Here is a 21,494-nt window from a genome sequence, read left to right as displayed (position 1 = left end):
ACCGGTATATGAAAAGTCAGTCTTTAATCATTGTGTCATCGTCTTCCTCCTGCGTACTAAAACCACCGAAATCCTCTTCGTCGGTGTCGGAGAAGAACAGGCAGTATATAAGCCGCACCCTTGTATAAGCCGCAGGGACCAGAACGAGGGGAAAAAGTAGCGGCTTATGTCCGGAAATTACGGTATTTTATATTTGTACTCTGTACGCAAAGGCAAACTGCCCAATCTTTTAACTGCCCGAAGACTTTCTCGATGCATAGTTTTTATATACACTACCGTTCAGAAGTTTGGGGTCACTTTGAAATGTCCTTATTTTTAAAGGAAAAGCACTGTACTTTTCAATGAGGATAACTTTAAACTAGTCTTAACTTTAAAGAAATACACTCTATACATTGCTAATGTGGTAAATGACTATTCTAGCTGCAAATGTCTGGTTTTTGGTGCAATATCTACATGGGTGTATAGAGGCCCATTTCCAGCAACTATCACTCCAGTGTTCTAAAGGTACAATGTGTTTGCTCATTGGCTCAGAAGGCTAATTGATGATTAGAAAACCCTTGTGCAATCATGTTCACACATCTGAAAACAGTTTAGCTCGTTACAGAAGCTACAAAACTGACCTTCCTTTGAGCAGATTGAGTTTCTGGAGCATCACATTTGTGGGGTCAATTAAACGCTCAAAATGGCCAGAAAAAGAGAACTTTCATCTGAAACTCGACACGTCTATTCTTGTTCTTAGAAATGAAGGCTATTCCACAAAATTGTTTGGGTGACCCCAAACTTTTGAACGGTAGCGTATAAATGTCCTCATGGACTTGTCCCCACCTAACTGTGTTCCTTTGTGCGTCGAGACTCCAGTCATTACAACCTACGCTCACAGTATGTCCTCCACATGTTGGTTACTAGAGCCAACCCAGAACTTGGAGAAAAAAAAAACAGTTATGCTGCTCTCTGGTCATGGAATGACATCCATAAAGATCTGAGGCTACCAGAATTGATCACTTTGAGTTTAAGTCCATTTTAAAGGATCGAGAAACCAGTTCTCTTGGGAAATGTACTTGCTTTTAAATAAAATGTATTCTTAATCATTTTAAATCATTCTTGACCTGTTGTGGTATTTTTCTTGCCCTGATGTGGGATCTGAGCAGACGATGTCGTTGTGGCTTGTGCAGCCCTTTGAGACACTCGTGATTTAGGGCTCTATATAAGTAAACATTGATTGATTGACTGCTGTTCTGTTGTATTGTCTCGTTGTAATTATCGTTGTAACTTTGTTTGTGCCGCCCTCTTTTGTCAGGTCGCTCTTGAAAAAGAGATTTTAATCTCAATGAGTTAAATAAAGGAACATGAATTGAAATGAAAAAATATTTAACAGTTATCTGTACTTTCAAGTCAAGCTTATTTTTAGGGAAAATTATTTTTAAAAAATGAAACCGTATGTGAAAATGGTACAAGGAATAATCAATGTTAAATCGATGCAAATATCCATTTTCTTCCGCTTATCCGAGGTCGGGTCACGGGGGCAGCAGCCTAAGCAGAGAAGCCCAGACTTCCCTCTCCCCAGCCACTTCGCCCAGCTCCTCCCGGGGGTTCCCGAGGCGTTCCCAGGCCAGCCGGGAGACACATCCTAAATTATTATTTATTATTTGAAAAAAAAAAACTGCATTCAATTGAATATGGGTTGAAAAGAATTTGCAAATCTTTGTATTCCGTTTATATTTACATCTAACACAATTTCCCAACTCAAATGGAAACGGGGTTTGTATTTCAACCAGTATCAGTCCGATAGCAATGGTATCGATACATCCACCATTCACTAAGACTACACAAACGAGTTTGTTAGTTTTTATTTTTTCCATTAAGCAACTTGTTGTCATGGTGATGGAATACATTTATTATTCATCAGTAAGAAAGGAGGTATAAAGAAATGATGTTAGCAAGAGTGAGATGAATCAAATGAACATATGGGGACATAACACACAGGAAGTAGACATCGACAGTGGTGCAGTTTCCCTTTAAAAATCAAGACTTTTACATGGGGACGCAACCTCTGGCAGGAAGTCTCTGCGTCGAGGCCGCCACACACACACACACGCGCACTTACACACCAAAATCTGTGTGTTTTGGCCAAAGCTTAAACTTTATTTAGGATTGTTTTGAACAATTTTAAAGAGTTTACGTTACGAAGACAAGGATTTTGTGATTTTGGTCCCCACGACGTAACTGTGTAAACAATGAGTTGTCCCCATAAAGTGATGAATACACACACACACACACACACACACACACACACACACACACACACACACACACACACACACACACACACACACACACACACACACACACACACACACACACACACACACACACACACACACACTCACACTCACTCACACGTTCCATCCCGACCTAAGTGCTTCAACTTCCTGCCAGCGAGCGGGCGTGGTCTCACTTGAAATCCTTCATCTTGGCGTCGTAGGTCCCGGCGTCCTTGTAGGCGCCAACGTAGCCCGTGTTGGTCACCAGATCCTCGCGGCCATCGCGGCCTTTGCCCTTGCCGCTCTCGTCGAAGCGCTCCTTGTGCGAGCCAGTGTAGCGCGACGTGTCGGTCAGTCGGTCCACTCCTCCCGCCTTCGACATTTTCTGTGGACCAATTTAGCGTACTCATCAATGCTAGTTTTTTAAATTTTTATATTTGTTGAATTTTTGTCAATACACAGTACAGAAATTACACCCCCGAATTTTTCACGTTTCATGTATCAGGTAAATCGCGACAAATGGGGCGATATTCATCCACTCTCTTCCTCTCACACGAGATCCACCCAGGTCTGGGTGGATCAAAACTAGCATTGACGCAAAAAAACACTCTTTTTGCGTCAATGCTAGTTTTGATGAACATGGCCCCAATCGTCACGGTTTACCTGACACATGAAACGTGACAAATTTGGGGAGTGCACTATCCCACTCTCTTCCTCTCACACGAGATACACCCAGGTCTGGGGGGATCAAAACTATAGCATTGACGCAAAAAAATGTTTTTTTGCGTCAATGCTAGTTTTGATGAACATGGCCCCATTTGTCGCGGTTTACCTGACACATGAAACGTGACAAATTTGGGGAGTGCACGATTCACTCTCTTCCTCTCACATGATCCACCCAAAACTAGCATTGACGCAAAAAAAAAAACTTTTTTGCGTCAATGCTAGTTTTGATGAACATTGCCCCATTCGTCGCGGTTTACCTGACACATGAAACGTGACAAATTTGGGGAGTGCACTATCCCACTCCCTTCCTCTCACATGATCCACCCAAAACTAGCATTGACGCAAAAAAAATTTGCGTCAATGCTAGTTTTGATGAACATGGCCCCATTTGTCCAATTTACCTGACACATGAAACGGGACAAATTTGGGGAGTGCGATATCCACTCTCTTCCTCTCACACGAGGTCCACCCAGGACTGGGTGGATCAAAACTAGCATTGACGCAAAAAAATTGTTTTTTTGCATCAATGCTAGTTTGATGAACATGGCCCCATTCGTCACGGTTTACCTGACACATGAAACGTGACAAATTTGGGGAGTGCACTATCTCACTCTCTTCCTCTCACACAAAATCCACCCAAAACTAGCATTGACGCAAAAGTTTTGATGAACATGCCCCAATCGTCACGGTTTACCTGACACATGAAACGTGACAAATTTGGGGAGTGCACTATTCACTCTCTTCCTCTCACGCGAGATACACCCAGGACTGGGTGGATCAAAACTAGCATTGACGCAAAAAAACATTATTTTTTTGCGTCAATGCTAGTTTTGATGAATGTGACCCCATTCGTCGCGGTTTACCTGACACATGAAACGTGACAAATTTGGGGAGTGCACTATCCACTCTCTTCCTCTCACACGAGATCCACCCAAGTCTGGGTGGATCAAAACTAGCATTGATGCAAAAAAACATTTTTTTTGCGTCAATGCTAGTTTTGATGAATGTGACCCCATTTGTCGCGGTTTACCTGACACATGAAACGTGACAAATTTGGGGAGTGCACGATTCACTCTCTTCCTCTCACATATTCCACCCAAAACTAGCATTGACGCAAAAAAAAACTTTTTTTGCGTCAATACTAGTTTTGATGAACATTGCCCCATTCGTCGCAGTTTACCTTACACATGAAACGTGACAAATTTGGGAAGTGCACTATCCACTCTCTTCCTCTCACACGAGATCCACCCAGGTCTGGGTGGATCAAAACTAGCATTGATACAAAAAATATATATATTTTTGCGTCAATGCTAGTTTTGATTAACATGGCCCGATTTGTCACGGTTTACCTGACACATGAAACGTGACAAAATTTGGGGGGTGCACTATCCACTCTCTTCCTCTCACACGGGATCCACCCAGGACTGGGTGGATCAAAAATAGCATCGACGCAAAAAACTTTTTTTTGCGTCGATGCTAGTTTTGATGAATGTGACCCCATTCGTCGCGGTTTACCTGACACATGAAACGTGACAAATTTGAGGAGTGCACTATCCCACTCTCTTCCTCTCACACGAGATCCACCCAGGACTGGGTGGATCAAAACTAGCATTGAGGCAAAAAATATATATATTTTTGCGTCAATGCTAGTTTTGATTAACATGGCCCCATTCGTCGCGGTTTACCTGACACATGAAACGTGACAAAGTTTGGGGAGTGCACTATCCACTCTCTTCCTCTCACACGGGATCCACCCAGGACTGGGTGGATCAAAAATAGCATCGACGCAAAAAACATTTTTTTTTGCGTCAATGCTAGTTTTGATGAACATGGCCCCATTTGTCGTGGTTTACCTGACACATGAAACGTGACAAATATGAGGAGTGCACGATTCACTCTTCCTCTCACATAATCCACCCAAAACTAGCATTGACGCAAAAAAAAACTTTTTTTGCATCAATGCTAGTTTTGATGAACATTGCCCCATTCGTCGCAGTTTACCTGACACATGAAACGTGACAAATTTGGGGAGTGCACGATTCACTCTCCTCCTCTCACATAATCCACCCAAAACTAGCATTGACGCAAAAAAAAAACTTTTTTTGCATTAATGCTAGTTTTGATGAACATTGCCCCATTCGTCGCAGTTTACCTGACACATGAAACGTGACAAATTTGGGGAGTGCACTATCCCACTCTCTTCCTCTCACACGAGATCCACCTAGGACTGGGTGGATCAAAGCTAGCATTGACGTAAAAAAAAAAAATTGTTTGCGTCAATGCTAGTTTTGATTAACATGGCCCCATTCGTCGCGGTTTACCTGACACATGAAACGTGACAAATTTGGGGAGTGCACGATTCACTCTCTTCCTCTCACATAATCCACCCAAAACTAGCATTGACGCAAAAAAAAAACTTTTTTTGCATCAATGCTAGTTTTGATGAATATTGCCCCATTCGTCGCAGTTTACCTGACACATGAAACGTGACAAATTTGGGAAGTGCACTATCCACTCTCTTCCTCTCACACGAGATCCACCCAGGTCTGGGTGGATCAAAACTAGCATTGATACAAAAAAACATTGTTTTTTTGCGTCAATGCTAGTTTTGATGAACGTGACCCCATTTGTCGTGGTTTACCTGACACATGAAACGTGACAAATCTGGGGAGTGCACGATTCACTCTTCCTCTCACATAATCAACCCAAAACTAGCATTGGGTGGATCAAAGCTAGCATTGACGCAAAAAAATTTTTTTTTTGTGTCAATGCTAGTTTTGATGAATGTGACCCCATTCGTCGCGGTTTACCTGACACACGAAACGTGACAAATTTGAGGAGTGCACTATCCCACTCTCTTCCTCTCACACGAACGAGATCCACCCAGAACTGGGTGGATCAAAACCAGCATTGACGGAAAAAAAATTTTTGGCGTGAACATGGCCCCATTCGTCGCGGTTTACCTGACACATAAAACGTGACAAATTTGGGGCGTGCACTATCCACTCTCTTCCTCTCACACAAGATCCACCCAGGACTGTGGCCATGTGAATCCCCTCCCTACTGTAGCAGGAACCTCCTTACCGTCACGCCCACGTTGCTGGGAGCCCCCGCCTCCACCAGGTTGAAGATGGACCGGAGGGCCTCGTCGTGAGTTTTGCCTTTGAACCTCTTCGGGGCCAACTCATGCAGAGCCAGCTGGAACTCCTCAAAGGTGATGATGCGAGCCGACTTCTGCCTGAAGACCACACACACGTGAGCCGTGAGGTGTGGTGCGGCGTGTGGTGCGGCGACCGAGGAGGACTTACTTGACTTTGGAGAAGACGATGTCCACGTCGGTGCTGCTCACGTTCTTGCCGTCAGTGATCTTGCAGTCCTTGCACAGTTTGGCCCAGTTCTTCCCGTTGAGCTCGTTCCCGGTGGCCTTGGTGTCGCCGTGGATGGCGAACTTCTTGAAAGCCTCCAGCAGGTCAAAGGTGTCCGAATTCTCCGCCATGATGGAAGATCTAGGATGGAAGTAAACAAGCTTTTAACCTTAACTGTATGTAAATAAAGTTAACCATCATTACTTTGAAAGCTTTGTGACATATTTTAAAGCTGAATTTTCTATATATTAAGACTTAAAAGCAAGCTGGTTTTTTACAGGCCAATTACTGGCTTTTTTTTTTTTTTTTTTAAACTAAAACTAACTAAAAAGGGAGCAATTTTTTTACTAGTCCACTTTTTTTAAAACTAAAACTAATTTAAAAGGGAGCTTTTTTTTACTAGTCCATTTTTTCAACTAAAACTAACTAAAAAGCGAGCTCTTTTTTTACCAGCCATTTTTTTTTTTTTTTACTAAAACCGAGTGTAGCTTGGATAGGCTCCAGCACCCCCTGAGAGGGACAAGCGGTAGAAAATGGATGGATGGACTAACTCAAAAGCGAGCTAGTGTATTATTATTTTTATTTCTTACAAACTTTTTTTTGCTAGCCATTTTTTAAAACTAAAACTAACTATAAAACGAGCTATTTTATTTTTACTAAAAACTAAAAAGTGAGCTTTTTTTTAAAATCTAAAACTAACTAAAAAGGGACCAATTTGTTTACTAGTCCATTTGTTTAACTACAATTTTTTTACTAGTCCATTTTTTCAACTAAAACTAACTAAAAAGCAAGCTACTGTATTGTTATATAACTAGCCTTTTTTTTTTTTTTTTACTAAAACTAAAATAAAAAGTGAGCTCTTTTTTTTACTAGCCTTTTTTTTATTTATTTTACTAAAACCGAGTGCAGCTGGGGTAACTCCAGCACCCCCTGAGAGGGACAAGCGGTAGAAAATGGATGGATGGACTAACTCAGAAGCAAACTAGTGTATTATTATTTTTTACAAACTTTTTTTGCTAGCCATTTTTTTTTTAACTAAAACTAACTATAAAACGAGCTATTTTTTTACAGGCCAATTAATGTTTTTTTTGTTTTGTTTTTAAATAAAACTAACTAAAAAGGGACCAATTTGTTTACTAGTACATTTTTTTAACTACAATTTTTTTACTAGTCCATTTTTTTAACTAAAACTAAAAAGTAAGCTACTATATTATTATTTTACTAGCCTTTTTTTTTTTTTTACTAAAACTAAAAAAAAAGCGAGCTCTTTTATTAGCCTTTTTTTTTTTTTTTACTAAAACCGAGTGCAGCTGGGATAGGCTCCAGCACCCCCGAGAGGGACAAGCGGTAGGAAATGGATGGATGGACTAACTCAAAAGCGAGCTAGTATATATATATATATTTTTTTTTTACAAACTTTTTTTTGCTAGCCATTTTTTTAAACTAAAACTATAAAACGATCTTTTTTTTTTTACTAGCCAATCTTTTTTTAATAAAAACTAAAAAGCGAGCTATTATATTTTATTTACTAGCCAATTTTAACTCAAACTACTGGTAAGTTAAAAAAAAATACATTTTTAGACATCTTTTTTAAACTAAAACCAAATAAAAAGCAAGCTATTTCTTTACTAGACAATTTTTTTTAAAGCTAAAAAGGGAGCAGTTTTTTAAATTTTGTTACTAAAAGCGAGCTTTTACATTTTTTTATTAGCCAATTTTAACTAAAACTACCTGTAACTAAAAAAAATTTATTTTTATTTTTTATTTTTAACTAAAACCAAATAAAAAGCAAACTATTTCTTTGCCAAGCAACTTTTTTTAAACTAAAACTCAAAAGGTAGCTGTTATTTTTTGATTAGTCACTTTGTTTTTTAACTAAAACTAACTAAAAGCGAGCTATATATATATATTTTTTTTACTATCCATTTTTTTAAACTAAATGTAACTAAAAAGCGACTTCCTTTTTTTTATTAGCCTTTTTTTTTTACAAAACTAAAAGCAAACTTTTTTTTACAATTTTTTTTTTTTTTTTTAACTAAACCTAACTAAAAAGCGAGTTATTATATTTTTATCAGCCATTTTTTGTCATTATTTCAATCATTATTTCCGGGGATTTTTGCATCATTTCAAAACATGTGAGCCGATTTGATATGACGATAGTATGATGATTACATAGTAATTTGAAGAGCAACACTTTTTCTATCCATATAGAGGATGCATACTTAAAACTGTATTGAAATTAAAACACCGTCGTGTTTGTCATTCCGAGGCAAGAAACATGAACTTGAACGCCGCACAGGTTCGGATTGTCACTCGGAAAACCGAAAAAGGTCGAAGTTACCTTTCAAGATAACCGCCCAGTGGAGCCACGACAAACCTGTACGGACTAACGTTTGAATTAATATTTTTTTAACAACGACGATACTTAGTCATTTAATTATCGCACAAAGTTGAGAGATAGTTTTCATACATTACCTTGAAGTATTTGAAGTACCTGTATATGAGTAAATCCGCTGAGGGATGGTGTTTAAAGTAACTTTTCGGTGGCTACAAGCACTAGAAACATGACGTTCAACGACACGCTTTGACGCTTTCGTTTACATTACGTGGTACCGACGTCACGTTTGTTTAAAGACCGGGACGAGGGAACTACGTAGTGATTGTGACGTCACACCCCACGTTTTGTTTGAAGTGGTCAAAGGAACTGCACTTAAAAAACAAAATATACGTCACGTGTGTTGTTGTTTTTTTGCGCAGTTACAAACCTGTATGCTTTTATTGGTTGGACTTGCATGCACATCAGTAGGAAAGTTACTAATTTGACATTTGCACTCAACTGATTAGAATTAAAGCGACATGCACACTGCAGCTTCTTACCTGAAGGCCTCGTCTGTCTCTTCTTCTGCTGCTGCTGCTGCTGCTTCTAGCGCCCGTTCAAAATGAGCTGGAGATTTGTTGTCGTCTGTTTATCCCGTTGTCACGGCGACATCCTGTCCAGCATCACACGGGTGGGGAGGGAGGATGCAGGCGGGTGGTGTCAGAGGGGTGGGCTCTCGTCGCCCCAGTCAAGGGGCCAAAGGTCACGGGTCGAAAGGCCTTTTGTTTGTTTTCTTGGCCAAACAGAAAGATTTTGAACAGGAAGTCGGGGGCGGACCCGAGCAGAACCGGGTCTGATGCAACAGAAGCGGGCTGCAGCGGTGACAGCAGCGTTGCTGGTTCTGTTCTTTGTTGTTGGGAACCCAGCAGCTGCTCGGTGGAGTCAGTGATTGAACTGGACCGGCGCCAGAACCGACACTGTGTGTGTGTGTGTGTCTGTGTGTGTGTGCGCACATGTGTGTGTTTGTGTCATACTTTAACAAGGCCACTCCTTTTGCAGTGACATTGTTTGGATGTTGTCATGACCCGTTGCCGGGGAAACCATTCCTCACATCATGGAGGGATGACACACGCACACACGCACACACACACAAATCATCACAGGCGTCCTGTGAAAATAAAAGCCCGAGCGAAACGACGACTCACAACAACCACGTAGTGATGTCACTTCCTGCCTGGCGACTATAAACAAACCCGCGACTCACGGCTGACGGTCACGACTAGTTTGTCCGCAAATATTTTCCAGTTTGTCCTGTTAAGACATTTGTCAGAGTTTCACTTTTTCAGGGGGGGGGGAATGCAAAACCCAGATGTCCACTGCAGAGGACGCTGGCGCTCAGATGTAAAATATTCTTTTTAGTCAGCAAGGTTAAAAAAAATGTCATTTTATTCTCATTTGGTGAGTTTGAAGTGAGGACTAACGGTGTGCTATTCGTTCCCATGACAACCATAACTCTTTAGCATACACAAAGGGAGGAGACGTTTGATAAATAATCAACGTGTGTAATATTCGTTCCCATGACAACCATAACTCTTCTTTAGCATACATGAAGGAAGGAGACGTTTGATAAATAAATAATCGACGTGTGTAATATTCGTTCCCATGACAACCATAACTCTTCTTTAGCATACATGAAGGAAGGAGACGTTTGATAAATAAATAATCGACGTGTGTAATATTCGTTCCCATGACAACCATACCTCTTCTTTAGCATACGTGAAGGAAGGAGACGTTTGATAAATAATGGACAGGAAGTGAGTGGCGTGCACGTGACGCGAGTGTTTCAACAAGGAAAAATAGGAAGTGAGGTCAATCGTGCGGTCTTGGTTACCATGGCAATCTTCGGGCCACGCCCTTGCTAAATGTATCAAAAAGGTTGTGCAGGTGGGCGGCGCAAAAAGAGCGTCCATGTCGTCACGTCCTGCTCACGCCGCTGGCCCGGCTCACGAACACCGAGGGGGGCTGAGCAGACGCCATCTTGAAGCTCAGCTCCGCGGCGGCGCCCTTATTGCAGCGGGATGTGGCGAGCTTCCTGCTAGTCCTGGGCAAGGGGGAGGGGGGCGGGAGCGCGCCCCTGTCCCGGACGCCTCCAGCCGAGGACGAGGAGCCCAGTTTGGCCAACGCCACGGGGATCTCCTCCAACGACTCGGCCGAGTCCGAGTGGTACTCGGCGGGCGCAGCGGCCGCCAGGACGGGCGCCGAGGGCGGGGCCAGGGGGGCCAGGGAGGCCCGCAGGGGGAATGCTGGGAAAGGAAGTCGCTGGCCGAAGGACTTGGCGGACACGCTGCTGGACTCGGCTGGAACAAGAAAAGATGGCGGCGGGTCAGGGCGAGGTCAGACATATCTGTGACGACACAAGGATATCGCCAGTGTACCAGGGGGCGGAGCTGAACCAGGGGGCGGAGCCAAAGCTGGACAGGGATTGTCTCTGGTCAGGTCGGCAGGAACTTTATGGACTTTCTTCCTTCTCTTCTTCTGTGGGAACAATCATGTTGAACAAAGATCACTCTGTGTGTGTGTGTGTGTGTGTGTGTGTGTGTGTGTGTGTGTGTCCACCTGTGTGTGTCTTTGCTTGTGCTCTGCTGTAGTTTGGGGGCGGTTGGGCGGAGTCTCTAGCTCCAAAACAGGACTGGACACACCTCTCACTCCACTAATTACCACAAACCTTGAACACACACACACAAACACACACAAACACACACACACACACTCGATGAGGTTTCCATATGACCATTGACATCCAAACTCAAAAGGTCTTACTCGTCCCCTCGTAAAGACACGGCGGTTACTTCCTCCCCGCCTACACGAGCGTCAGTGAGGCCAAGTGTCCTCGAGTGGTCTGAATCCTACTGGGGGAAAAGAGGCGGGATTTTAGAAGAGGCACTAGGCAACGATGTCACGTGACCTTTTGACCTTTAAGTCGACTGAATGAGCGGTCGTCTGTTTGACGTCTGCTGGCGTTGGCGTGTGTCTGTGGTCCTGGCGGTGGCGCTGACGTACAATGTACTCGTATGTGCTCAGCCTGTTCCACACTGCGCACACACACACACACACAAACACACACACACACACACACACACACACACACACACACACACACACACACACAATGGAGGAATCAGGTCAAGAAATAGTACAGTGGAACGTCGATTATTGGACCTAATTGGTTCTTGAACATGGTTCGTAAATCAAAAAGTGCGTACAGTAAAGCCCGTTCCTCTTGAGGAAAATGTAAACATGAACAATTGGTTCTAGCCTTAATAAAAGACACTATTTTAGTAAAACAAATGCTGCACACTTTGAAGACACTATGTGTGTATACATACATATACCTGTATATATATATACATATACACTTTATTCTGTCTTCAAAGTGTGCAGCATTTTTTTACTAAAATATATATATACATACATTTTTATTTTAGCAAAAAAATTTTTTTACTAAAAAAAATATATATATATATACACTACCGTTCAAAAGTTTGGGGTCACCCAAACAATTTTGTGGAATAGCCTTCATTTCTAAGAACAAGAATAGACTGTCGAGTTTCAGATGAAAGTTCTCTTTTTCTGGCCATTTTGAGCGTTTAATTGACCCCACAAATGTGATGCTCCAGAAACTCAATCTGCTCAAAGGAAGGTCAGTTTTGTAGCTTCTGTAACGAGCTAAACTGTTTTCAGATGTGTGAACATGATTGCACAAGGGTTTTCTAATCATCAATTAGCCTTCTGAGCCAATGAGGAAACACATTGTACCATTAGAACACCGGAGTGATAGTTGCTGGAAATGGGCCTCTATACACCTATGTAGATATTGCACCAAAAACCAGACATTTGCAGCTAGAATAGTCATTTACCACATTAGCAATGTATAGAGTGTATTTCTTTAAAGTTAAGACTAGTTTAAAGTTATCTTCATTGAAAAGTACAGTGCTTTTCCTTCAAAAATAAGGACATTTCAATGTGACCCCAAACTTTTGAACGGTAGTGTATATATATATATATATACATATATATATATATATATATATATATATGTATATATATACATTTTTTTTATTTTAGTAAAAAAATATATTTTTATTTAATTTTTTTTTATATATATATATATATATATATATATATATATATATATATATATATATATATATATATATATATATATATATATATATATATATATACACTACCGTTCAAAAGTTTGGGGTCACATTGAAATGTCCTTATTTTTTAAGGAAAAGCACTGTATATAAAAGTCATATAAAAGTCCTTCTTAGCTATAGTGGTTGCAATTGTGGACTTGTTTCTTCCGTATTTGCAAGCCAAATCAGTAATGTGTGCGCTATTGGCGTACAATAGTCCTCCTTAAGTCCACAGCAAGTCGCCCTAAACACCTACCCAGGGAGGCATCCTGACCAGATGCCCAAACCACCTCATCTGACGACCCTCGATTTTGAGGAGCAGCAGCTTTACTCTGAGCTTCTCCCGGATGACAGCTACTCTCACCCTATCTCTAAAGGAGAGCCCCGCCACCTGACGGAGGAAACTCACTTCGGCCGCTTGTACCCGTGATCTTGTCGTTTTGATCATAACCCAAAGCTCACGACCATATGTGAGAATGAGAACATAGAGCTTTGCCTTCCGGCTCAGCTCCTTTTACACCACAACGGACCGATACAGGGTCCGCATCACTGCAGAAATCGCACTGATCTCTTTCCCCAGGATCCCGTCCCCAACCCCGGAGATGGCTCTCCACCCTTTTCCGGGCAAGAACTGTGGACTAGGAATTAGAAGTGCTGATTTTCATCCCAGTCGCTTCACGCTCGGCTGCGAACCGTTCTAGTGAGAGCTGAAGATCCTGGCCAGATGAAGCCAGCAGGACCACATCATCAAAAAATTAGTAATCAAAGCAGAGACCTAATCCTGCAGTCACCAAACCTAAATTATGTCCATAAAAGCTGTAAACAGAATTGGTGACAAAGGTCCAACCCTCACTGGAAATTAGGGATGTCCGATAATATCGGACTGCCGATATTATCGGCCGATAAATGCTTTAAAATGTAATATCGAAAATTATCAGTATCGGTATCAAAATTATCGGTATCGATTTCAAAAAGTAAAATTTATGACTTTTTAAAACGCCGCTGTGTACACGGACGTAGGGAGAAGTACAGAGCGCCAATAAACCTTAAAGGCACTGCCTTTGCGTGCCGGCCCAGTCACATAATATCTACGGCTTTTCACACACACACAAGTGAATGCAAGGCATACTTGGTCACCAGCCATACAGGTCACACTGAGGGTGGCCATATAAACAACTTTAACACTGTTACAAATATGCGCCACACTGTGAACCCACACCAAACAAGAATGACCAACACATTTCGGGAGAACATCCGCACCGTAACATAACATAAACACAACAGAACAAATACCCAGAACCCCTTGCAGCACTAACTCTTCCGGGACGCTACAATATACACCCCCCGGTACCCCCTACCCCCCACCTCAACCCCGTTTCTCCCAACCCCGCCCACCTCAACCTCCTCATGCTCTCTCAGGGAGCGCATGTCCCAAATTCCAAGCTGCTGTTTTGAGGCATGTTAAAAAACAAAAATGCACTTTGTGACTTCAATAATAAATATGGCAGTCCCATGTTGGCATTTTTTTTCCATAACTTGAGTTGATTTATTTTGGAAAACCTTGTTACATTGTTTAATGCATCCAGCGGGGAATCACAACAAAATTAGGCATAATAATGTTTTAATTCCACGACTGTATATATCGGTATCGGTTGATATCGGAATCGGTAATTAAGAGTTGGACAATATCGGAATATCGGATATCGGCAAAAAAGCCATTATCGGACATCTCTACTGGAAACGGGTCCGACTTACAGCCGGCAATGCGGACCAACCTCTGACACCGATCATACAGCCACAATAAGGTGGTCCGATACCCCATGCCAGGGGTCGGCAACCTTTACCACTCAAAGAGCCATTTTGACCCGTTTCACAAAATAAAAAAAACAATGGGACCCACAAAACTCTTTTGAAATTTAAAATGAAATAACACTGCATAGAAAGTTTTTTTTGCTTTGTGCTATGTATAAACCAGGGGTCTCAGACACGCGGCCCGCACCTTATTATGAAAATGTAATGTTAGTGCGGCCCGCGAGTTTTATATGAATGCCGCTTGACAGCATCACACTTGCCAACCCTCCCAATTTTTCCGGGAGACTCACGAATTTCAGAGCAACAATTCTCTCGAATGACTGCTGATTTTCACCTTAACAACAATAATAAGGGCGTGCTATGATGGCACTGACTTTAGCGCACTCTACAATCTGTACAAACAGCTTGCCAGCCCAGTCACATGTTGTATGAGGCTTCTGCAGACACACGTAAGTGACTGCAAGGCATACTTCTTCAACAGCCATACAGGTCACACTGAGGGTGCCCGTTTAAACAACTTTAACACTCGAACTAATATGCGCCACACTGTGAACCCACACCAAACAAGAATGACAAACACATTTCGGGAGAACATCCACACCGTAACACAACATAAACACAACAGAACAAATACCCAGAATCCCATGCATCCCTAACTCTTCCGGGCTACATTATACACCCCCGCTACCACCAAACCCCCCTCCGTGCGTCGGTTGAGGTGGGCGGGGTTGTAGACGACATGTTGTAGAGGACGTTAAAGGCAGTGCCATCATGGCACGCCCTCAATATTGTTCTTCGGGTGAAAATCGGAAAATGTTTGCCCCGGGAGATTTCCGGGAGAGGCACTGAAATCCGGAAACCTCCCGGAAAAATCGGGGGGGTCGGCAAGTATGCAGCTGAGCCGCATCAGAGTGATCAAAGAGCCGCATGCGGCTCCGGAGCCGCGGGTTGCCGACCCCTGCCCCATACTCTCTGAGCACTACCCACAGGACTTCCCGAGGGACGCGGTCCAAAAGGCTTCTCCAAGTCCACAAAACACATTATAGACTGGTTGGGCAAACTCCCATGCACCCTCAAGGACCCTGTCGAGAGTATAGAGCTGGTCCACAGTTCCACAACCAGCACGAAAACCACACTGCTCCTCCTGAATCTGAGGTTCCACTATCCGCCGTAGCCTCCTGTCCAGTACACCTGAATAGACCTTACCGGGAAGGCTGAGGATCTGAAAGTTGGTCAATCGAAAAATTTTCAAATATATAAGTGTTTGTAAAACAAGGTTCCTCTTAGTACAGGGGTCGGCAACCCGCGGCTCCGGAGCCGCATGCGGCTCCTTGACCACTCTGATGCGGCTCAGCTACATACATGCCGACCCCCCCGATTTTCCCAGGAGGTTTATGGATCTCAGTGTCTCTCCTAGATAACTCCCAGGGAAAAAATAATCCTATTTACACTCTAATTACTAAATAAAGGGCGTGCCCTAATTGCACTGCAGTAATTGTCCTCTATAGCATTTACATACAGCGTGCCAGTCCAGCCACATGTTGCATGTTGTTATTACTTGCACACACAGGAGACAGCAAAGCATACTTACTCATCAGCCACACAGCTTACACTGACGGTAGCCGTATCAAACAACTTTAACATTGTTACGTTACAAATATGCGCCACACTGTGAACCCACACCAAAAAAGAATGAAAAACACATTTCTGGAGAACATCCCACCGTAACACAACATAAACACAACACAACCATTACCCAGAATCCCATGCAGCCCTAACTCTTCCGGTCTACATTATACACCCCCGCTACCACCAAATCCCCCCACACATCAACCCCCCCCCCCCCCTCCGTGCGTTGGTTGAGCGGAAGAGTTAGGGCTGCATGGGATTCTGGGTATTGGTACCGTCAGTGTAAGATGTGTGGCTGCTGAGCTAGTACGCCTTGCTGTCACTTACGTGAGCAAGCTGAAACTGCATTCTACACGTGGTCGAGCAGGTACACTTTTAGGGCAGACTGTAGAGGGCGCCAAATGCAGTGTCATCACGCTCTGATATTCGGGAGTCTCTCGGGAAAAATGAGAGGGTTGGCAAGTATGACGCTATCAAGCGCCATTCATTCAAAACTCGCGGGCTGCACTAACATCAAATTTCCACATTAAAGTGCGTGCCGGTGCGTGTGTCGGAGACCCCAGGTTAACATAGCACAAAGCATTTAAGCTTTTTATGCGGTGTTTTTCATTTTAAAATTTTTTTTGTGGCTCCCATTACTTTCTTTAATTTGTGAAACTTGCCAAAATGGCTCTTTGAGTGGTAAAGGTTGCCGACCCCTGTCTTAGTATAACACACAAGACAATTTTCCTCGCATTTTGAAGTGATGAACTCAGTACAATGCTGCTTCTTGTACATGTACACATACAAACACACACACACACACACACACACACACACACACACACACACACACACACACACACACACACACACACACACACACACACACACACACACACACACACACACACACACACACAACTACTTACTGAGGTAGATGTGGAAGCAGAGCAGGTGGCAGAGCAGCACAGACGACAGCAGAGCCAGCGCGATGGTGACGGCCGCCAGGGCGGGGATCACCGTGGCCACCACTCGCACGGGCGCCACCGGCAAGAAGACGAACCACACGGCCGTCTCGTTTCGCACTGCGGGAGAAGGTGGGGTGGAGAACGTAGAGAGCAAACATTTCAGTAGTGTTGTATGATATACCTGTACTAAAAAAAGTACTGTGGTACTATTAAAGTGCTGCAGTACTAATGAACTAAAAAATGTACTATACTGCCTTTGAAAAATACAGGTACATTTTTTTTTTTAATGTACATGATAGCGGGCCGTGGTGACGTTGCTGGTAATACGAGCCGAGGCGCATGTCGCGAGTCAACACACACAAAGAGCACTTCAAGCGTGAAGACGTATTTTGGCTTTGAAATTATCGATAAAGGTGAAGCTATAGAAACACTTGAGCGTCGATCTGCAAGCGGTGCTTTAAAACAGTGGTCCCCAACCACCGGTCCAGGGACCGGTACCGGTCCGTGACGCATTTTCTACGGGGCCACACAGCAACATGAATTTTGGTGTAGAAAACCATATTAATTGTGTGAATACTTTGGAGCATTCACACAATTAATATGGTTTTCTACACCAAAATTCATACATTTTTATTCAACTTCTTCTTTTTCTTCTCCAGATTTCGGCGCGCGCTACCTTCCACTTTTTTTCATCCGATTCAAACCATTCCAATCGCGGGCTTTCCTTGACAAATTCCCCAAATTCCCAGAATTCCTGGTTTTCAAGGACATTTTTCCCATTCAAAATTAATTGGCCATTTTTCAAACTTCCACCATTTCCACATTTTTCAACTGATTGAAACCATTCCACCTTCAACATATTCCACTCATCCTGGACATTGAAACTATCATTTGTTCAAGTTAAAAAAAAAAATCCAGGAATGCCCAGAATTCCAGTTTTTTCAAACCCTTTTTTGACCCTTTTTTCTGGCCACTACTCCTTCCACATTTTTTAACCCTTTTCAACCGTTCCCCCGTCAAAACATTTCTCTTAATCAGGACAAAAAACTAAGTTGTTTTTTCGAACTGGAAAAATTCCCGGTTTTCTTGAAATTCCAGGAATTTCTTAATACCATTTCTCAATTAAAAATGTTACTATTTCAACATTTCTCGACCGATTTGAAAATTTCCAACGCCAACCATTTCTACTCATTCAGAACAGTAATTTTTTTTTCATTTTCCCAAAAATTCCCTCTCCCCGAAATCCCCAAATTTCCATGAATTTCCCATTGAAAAGAATGGGACATTTTTCAAAGTTCCACAACTCCCACTCAAACCGTTCCAACTTCAAAATATTCAGCCTGTTCAAGAATTGTGTGCTCCCTTTCAAAAACTGTAAAAAAAATTCCCGGATTTCCAAGAATTCTCAGTTTTTAGGGACATTTTCCCCATTCCAAATGAATTATCCATTTTTCACAATTCCAACATTTTTCAACCTATTCAAACCATTCCACCTTCAACATATTCCACTCATCCTGGACATTCAAAGTAAGTCTTTCCCAAGTTCCAAACCAAATTCCTGTTTTCCTGGAAATTCAAAAGCTTCTACATTCAAAACATTCCAACATTGAAATTATTCTTACATTCATACTTTATTCTGTCAGCATTGGAGCATTCAGGAATTGCCTCATCTAGTTAATTTATAAACTACCGCATTTTCATTTCAGATTGTAGCCAAAGACTAATTTTTTGCTGTTTTTATCTGCCACACGTAGAAAGCCGGTCCGTGAAAATAATGCATACATTAAAACGGTCCCTGGTGGAAAAGAGGTTGGGGACCCCTGCTTTAAAACATAGCAAGCTAGCGGCTAACGTCCTTCCACAGTGTTTTAGCTACTTCTAAATCACTAATCCTCACCTCCATGGTGACAAACCCCGGTTCTTACAAGTATCATCCCTGCAGAACAAGGAACACCATAGGAGGATACAATAGCTAACCGCTAACAGCAAGCTAGCGCGCTTGAATGTAAAAAACAAACATGGATACATACAAATATCGACAGTAATGATACCAAGTACAAGAGCCGTACATAGTCGATACTACAATAACAGCAATATTTTTTTATTATCACAAAATCTTTTTTCATTTTGTTATCGTTTATAGACTCAGACAATACGTCCCTGGAACTTGAATTATGACCAATGTATGATCCTGTAACTACTTGTAGCATTATGCAAAACTTATGTAAAGTATCAAACAACAGAAGAAGAAGTGCTTATTACATTTTAACAGAAGTGTAGATAGAACATGTTAAAATAGAAAGTAAACAGATATTAACAGTAAATGAACAAGTAGATTATTTCTACCGCTTGTCCCTCATAATTTTGACAAAATAATCAAATGGGAAATGACACAATATGTCACTGCATACTTCAGCTGCCAAATTAGGAGCCTTTGTTTGCTTACTTATTACTAAAATACAAGTTATCTAGTATGTTCACCATCTTATTCAACGCCAACATTGTTCTTTGATTGCAATAAGAAACTTATGTTTAATGTATCATAAGACTTTCCGACAAAATATAGCCAATAATGACATTTTTTGTGGTCCCCTTTATTTTGAAAAGTCTCAAAACATAACGGAATACATTTTGGCACACTGCAAAAAGTCAGTGTTGAAAAACAAGGGGAAAAAAACCAAACATTAGGGGTATTTTATTTGAACTAAGCAAAATTATCTGCCAATAGAACAAGAACATTTGGCTTGTCAAGACTTTCCAAAACAAATAAAATTAGCTAACCTCAATGAAACCAAAAATACCTTAAAATAAGTATATTCTCACTAATAACAACTGTACTACTATATGAGTACGTATTTTCTATTGTTTCATTGAAAATAAAACATGAAAGTCCATTTGGCTGTCATCTGTTTTTTAATTATGAGACACAATTGTGTCAAAGTCATGATTTTTTTTTCATGCTTGAAATAAGAAATTATTACTTTAAAAAAGTAGTTTTATACTTGTGAGTGTTGATGACACAGCTTTGCAACAGTTGATATTCTAGTTTCAAGCATGTTTTAATCAATATAGGTCATCAAATCTCAGCAACAAGCTGTAATATCTTACTGAGATCACTTAGGACCAACACCCTTAACCCTGTAACACCCCTTGTTGTAAAATTACAACGTTACCTTTAACCATCCTAAAAAACAATCTGTTATATATTTTTTTACCACATTTACATAGTCATTGGGTCCTATTGTTCAGTCTCACAAGGCTATTGGATCGTACATTTGTTTATAAGTCACGCCTTCTGGCCATGAACTCACACAACCTCTCAAGGTTTCCTTTGAATAAAATCTATTTGTTTCATTGGACTGGATTAATCAGATTCAAGTAATTAAAATGTCTTTTATATTTTTTTGGTTGTTATTACAATGTCTAGAGCATGTACATATGTAGTTATTGTGGAACAGATGCATCAAATTTCATTTAGAGCTTGTTATATAATTGTTACAATTATACAACACTGGGTGAATGTGGTAGACAAAAAGCTGGCTTGTTGCAGTGGGCTCAAACAGGTTGTATTCCCTCCACTACATCACTGCCTGAAGTATTTTCTCTATACATGGATAGTATACATTCTACAGACGTTTTACAGACGACAGGGACTGTTTTAGGACTTTCACCACTAATGAAAGTCTTCATGACCAATGTCATGAAAAGAAAAAAAGAGGGGGAAAAATAGTTTTTTAAGAGTTTTATCTTGTTTCATATTTTTTATATTTGTAATAAATGACTTCATAAAAATATAACTATAGTGTGATTATTATTAATGGTATATACCGTTATGGGGCTAAGTAAGCAATCAACCCTGCAAATGAACCCTTAGTTGTTCAGACAACGTGAGTACAAATACAGAAATTATGCTCCCATCAAAGCCCAATGTTGCAATATTACAACATTTCTCTAAAAACATACATAAACAATTTGGATTTATTTTTTAACTCTTCCATTTCTGCATCAAATGCCTCCTACAACAACATCTGAAAGGTAAAATATATTTTTTTAAGGTTTTTCTATATTTGGTTTTACAGGGTTAAAACAAGTAAAACACTCTAACATAAAATCTGCTTAGTGAGAAGAATTATCTTATCAGACAGAAAATAAGCAAATATCACCCTTATTTGAGATATGTTATCATACTTAGATTTCAGTTTTTGCAGTGTACCGGTAACAAAATATTGGTA

General features: G+C 41.3%; 2 protein-coding genes across 4 annotated transcripts in view; both read right to left on the bottom strand.

Moving 5' to 3' along the window:
- Positions 1–2,260: 2,260 nt before the first annotated feature.
- On the bottom strand, positions 2,261–9,377 carry tppp3 (tubulin polymerization-promoting protein family member 3). Of its 3 annotated transcripts, none has more exons than XM_062022922.1 (4): positions 9,230–9,377; positions 6,296–6,493; positions 6,072–6,225; positions 2,261–2,646 (listed from the first exon to the last, which is right to left on the bottom strand). In XM_062022922.1, the coding sequence occupies exons 2-4, from the start codon at positions 6,481–6,483 to the stop codon at positions 2,452–2,454; spliced, it is 537 nt and encodes a 178-aa protein (XP_061878906.1). In that variant the 5' UTR covers positions 6,484–6,493; positions 9,230–9,377; the 3' UTR covers positions 2,261–2,451. The 3 variants fall into 3 exon arrangements, with proteins under 3 accessions (XP_061878906.1, XP_061878915.1, XP_061878897.1); XM_062022931.1 differs by lacking the exon at positions 9,230–9,377 and adding an exon at positions 8,847–9,090; XM_062022913.1 differs by lacking the exon at positions 9,230–9,377 and adding an exon at positions 8,828–9,086.
- Positions 9,378–10,635: 1,258 nt separating this feature from the next.
- The window catches only part of zdhhc1 (zinc finger DHHC-type containing 1), a 19,818-nt gene continuing 8,959 nt past the window's right edge, over positions 10,636–21,494 (bottom strand). The window contains 6 exon segments of the mRNA XM_062022901.1: positions 10,636–11,026; positions 11,105–11,204; positions 11,286–11,394; positions 11,490–11,575; positions 11,643–11,761; positions 17,224–17,379. Of these exon segments, the coding sequence (XP_061878885.1) occupies positions 10,644–11,026; positions 11,105–11,204; positions 11,286–11,394; positions 11,490–11,575; positions 11,643–11,761; positions 17,224–17,379 (953 nt within the window). The 3' untranslated portion in view covers positions 10,636–10,643.

This window comes from Entelurus aequoreus, linkage group LG02 (genome assembly GCF_033978785.1).
Source record: "Entelurus aequoreus isolate RoL-2023_Sb linkage group LG02, RoL_Eaeq_v1.1, whole genome shotgun sequence".
Lineage (NCBI taxonomy): Eukaryota > Metazoa > Chordata > Actinopteri > Syngnathiformes > Syngnathidae > Entelurus > Entelurus aequoreus.
The sequence above is the reverse complement of the archived record's forward strand: the minus strand, read 5'-3'. Positions and strand labels throughout refer to the sequence as shown.

Coding starts and splice junctions, on each gene's coding strand:
- tppp3 (XM_062022922.1), bottom strand. CDS start 6,483: ATGGCGGAGAATTCGGACACCTTTGACCTGCTGGAGGCTTTCAAGAAG. Junction 6,226..6,295: donor ATCGTCTTCTCCAAAGTCAA/GTAAGTCCTCCT, acceptor TGTGGTCTTCAG/GCAGAAGTCGGCTCGCATCA. Junction 2,647..6,071: donor CCAGCAACGTGGGCGTGACG/GTAAGGAGGTTC, acceptor ATTGGTCCACAG/AAAATGTCGAAGGCGGGAGG.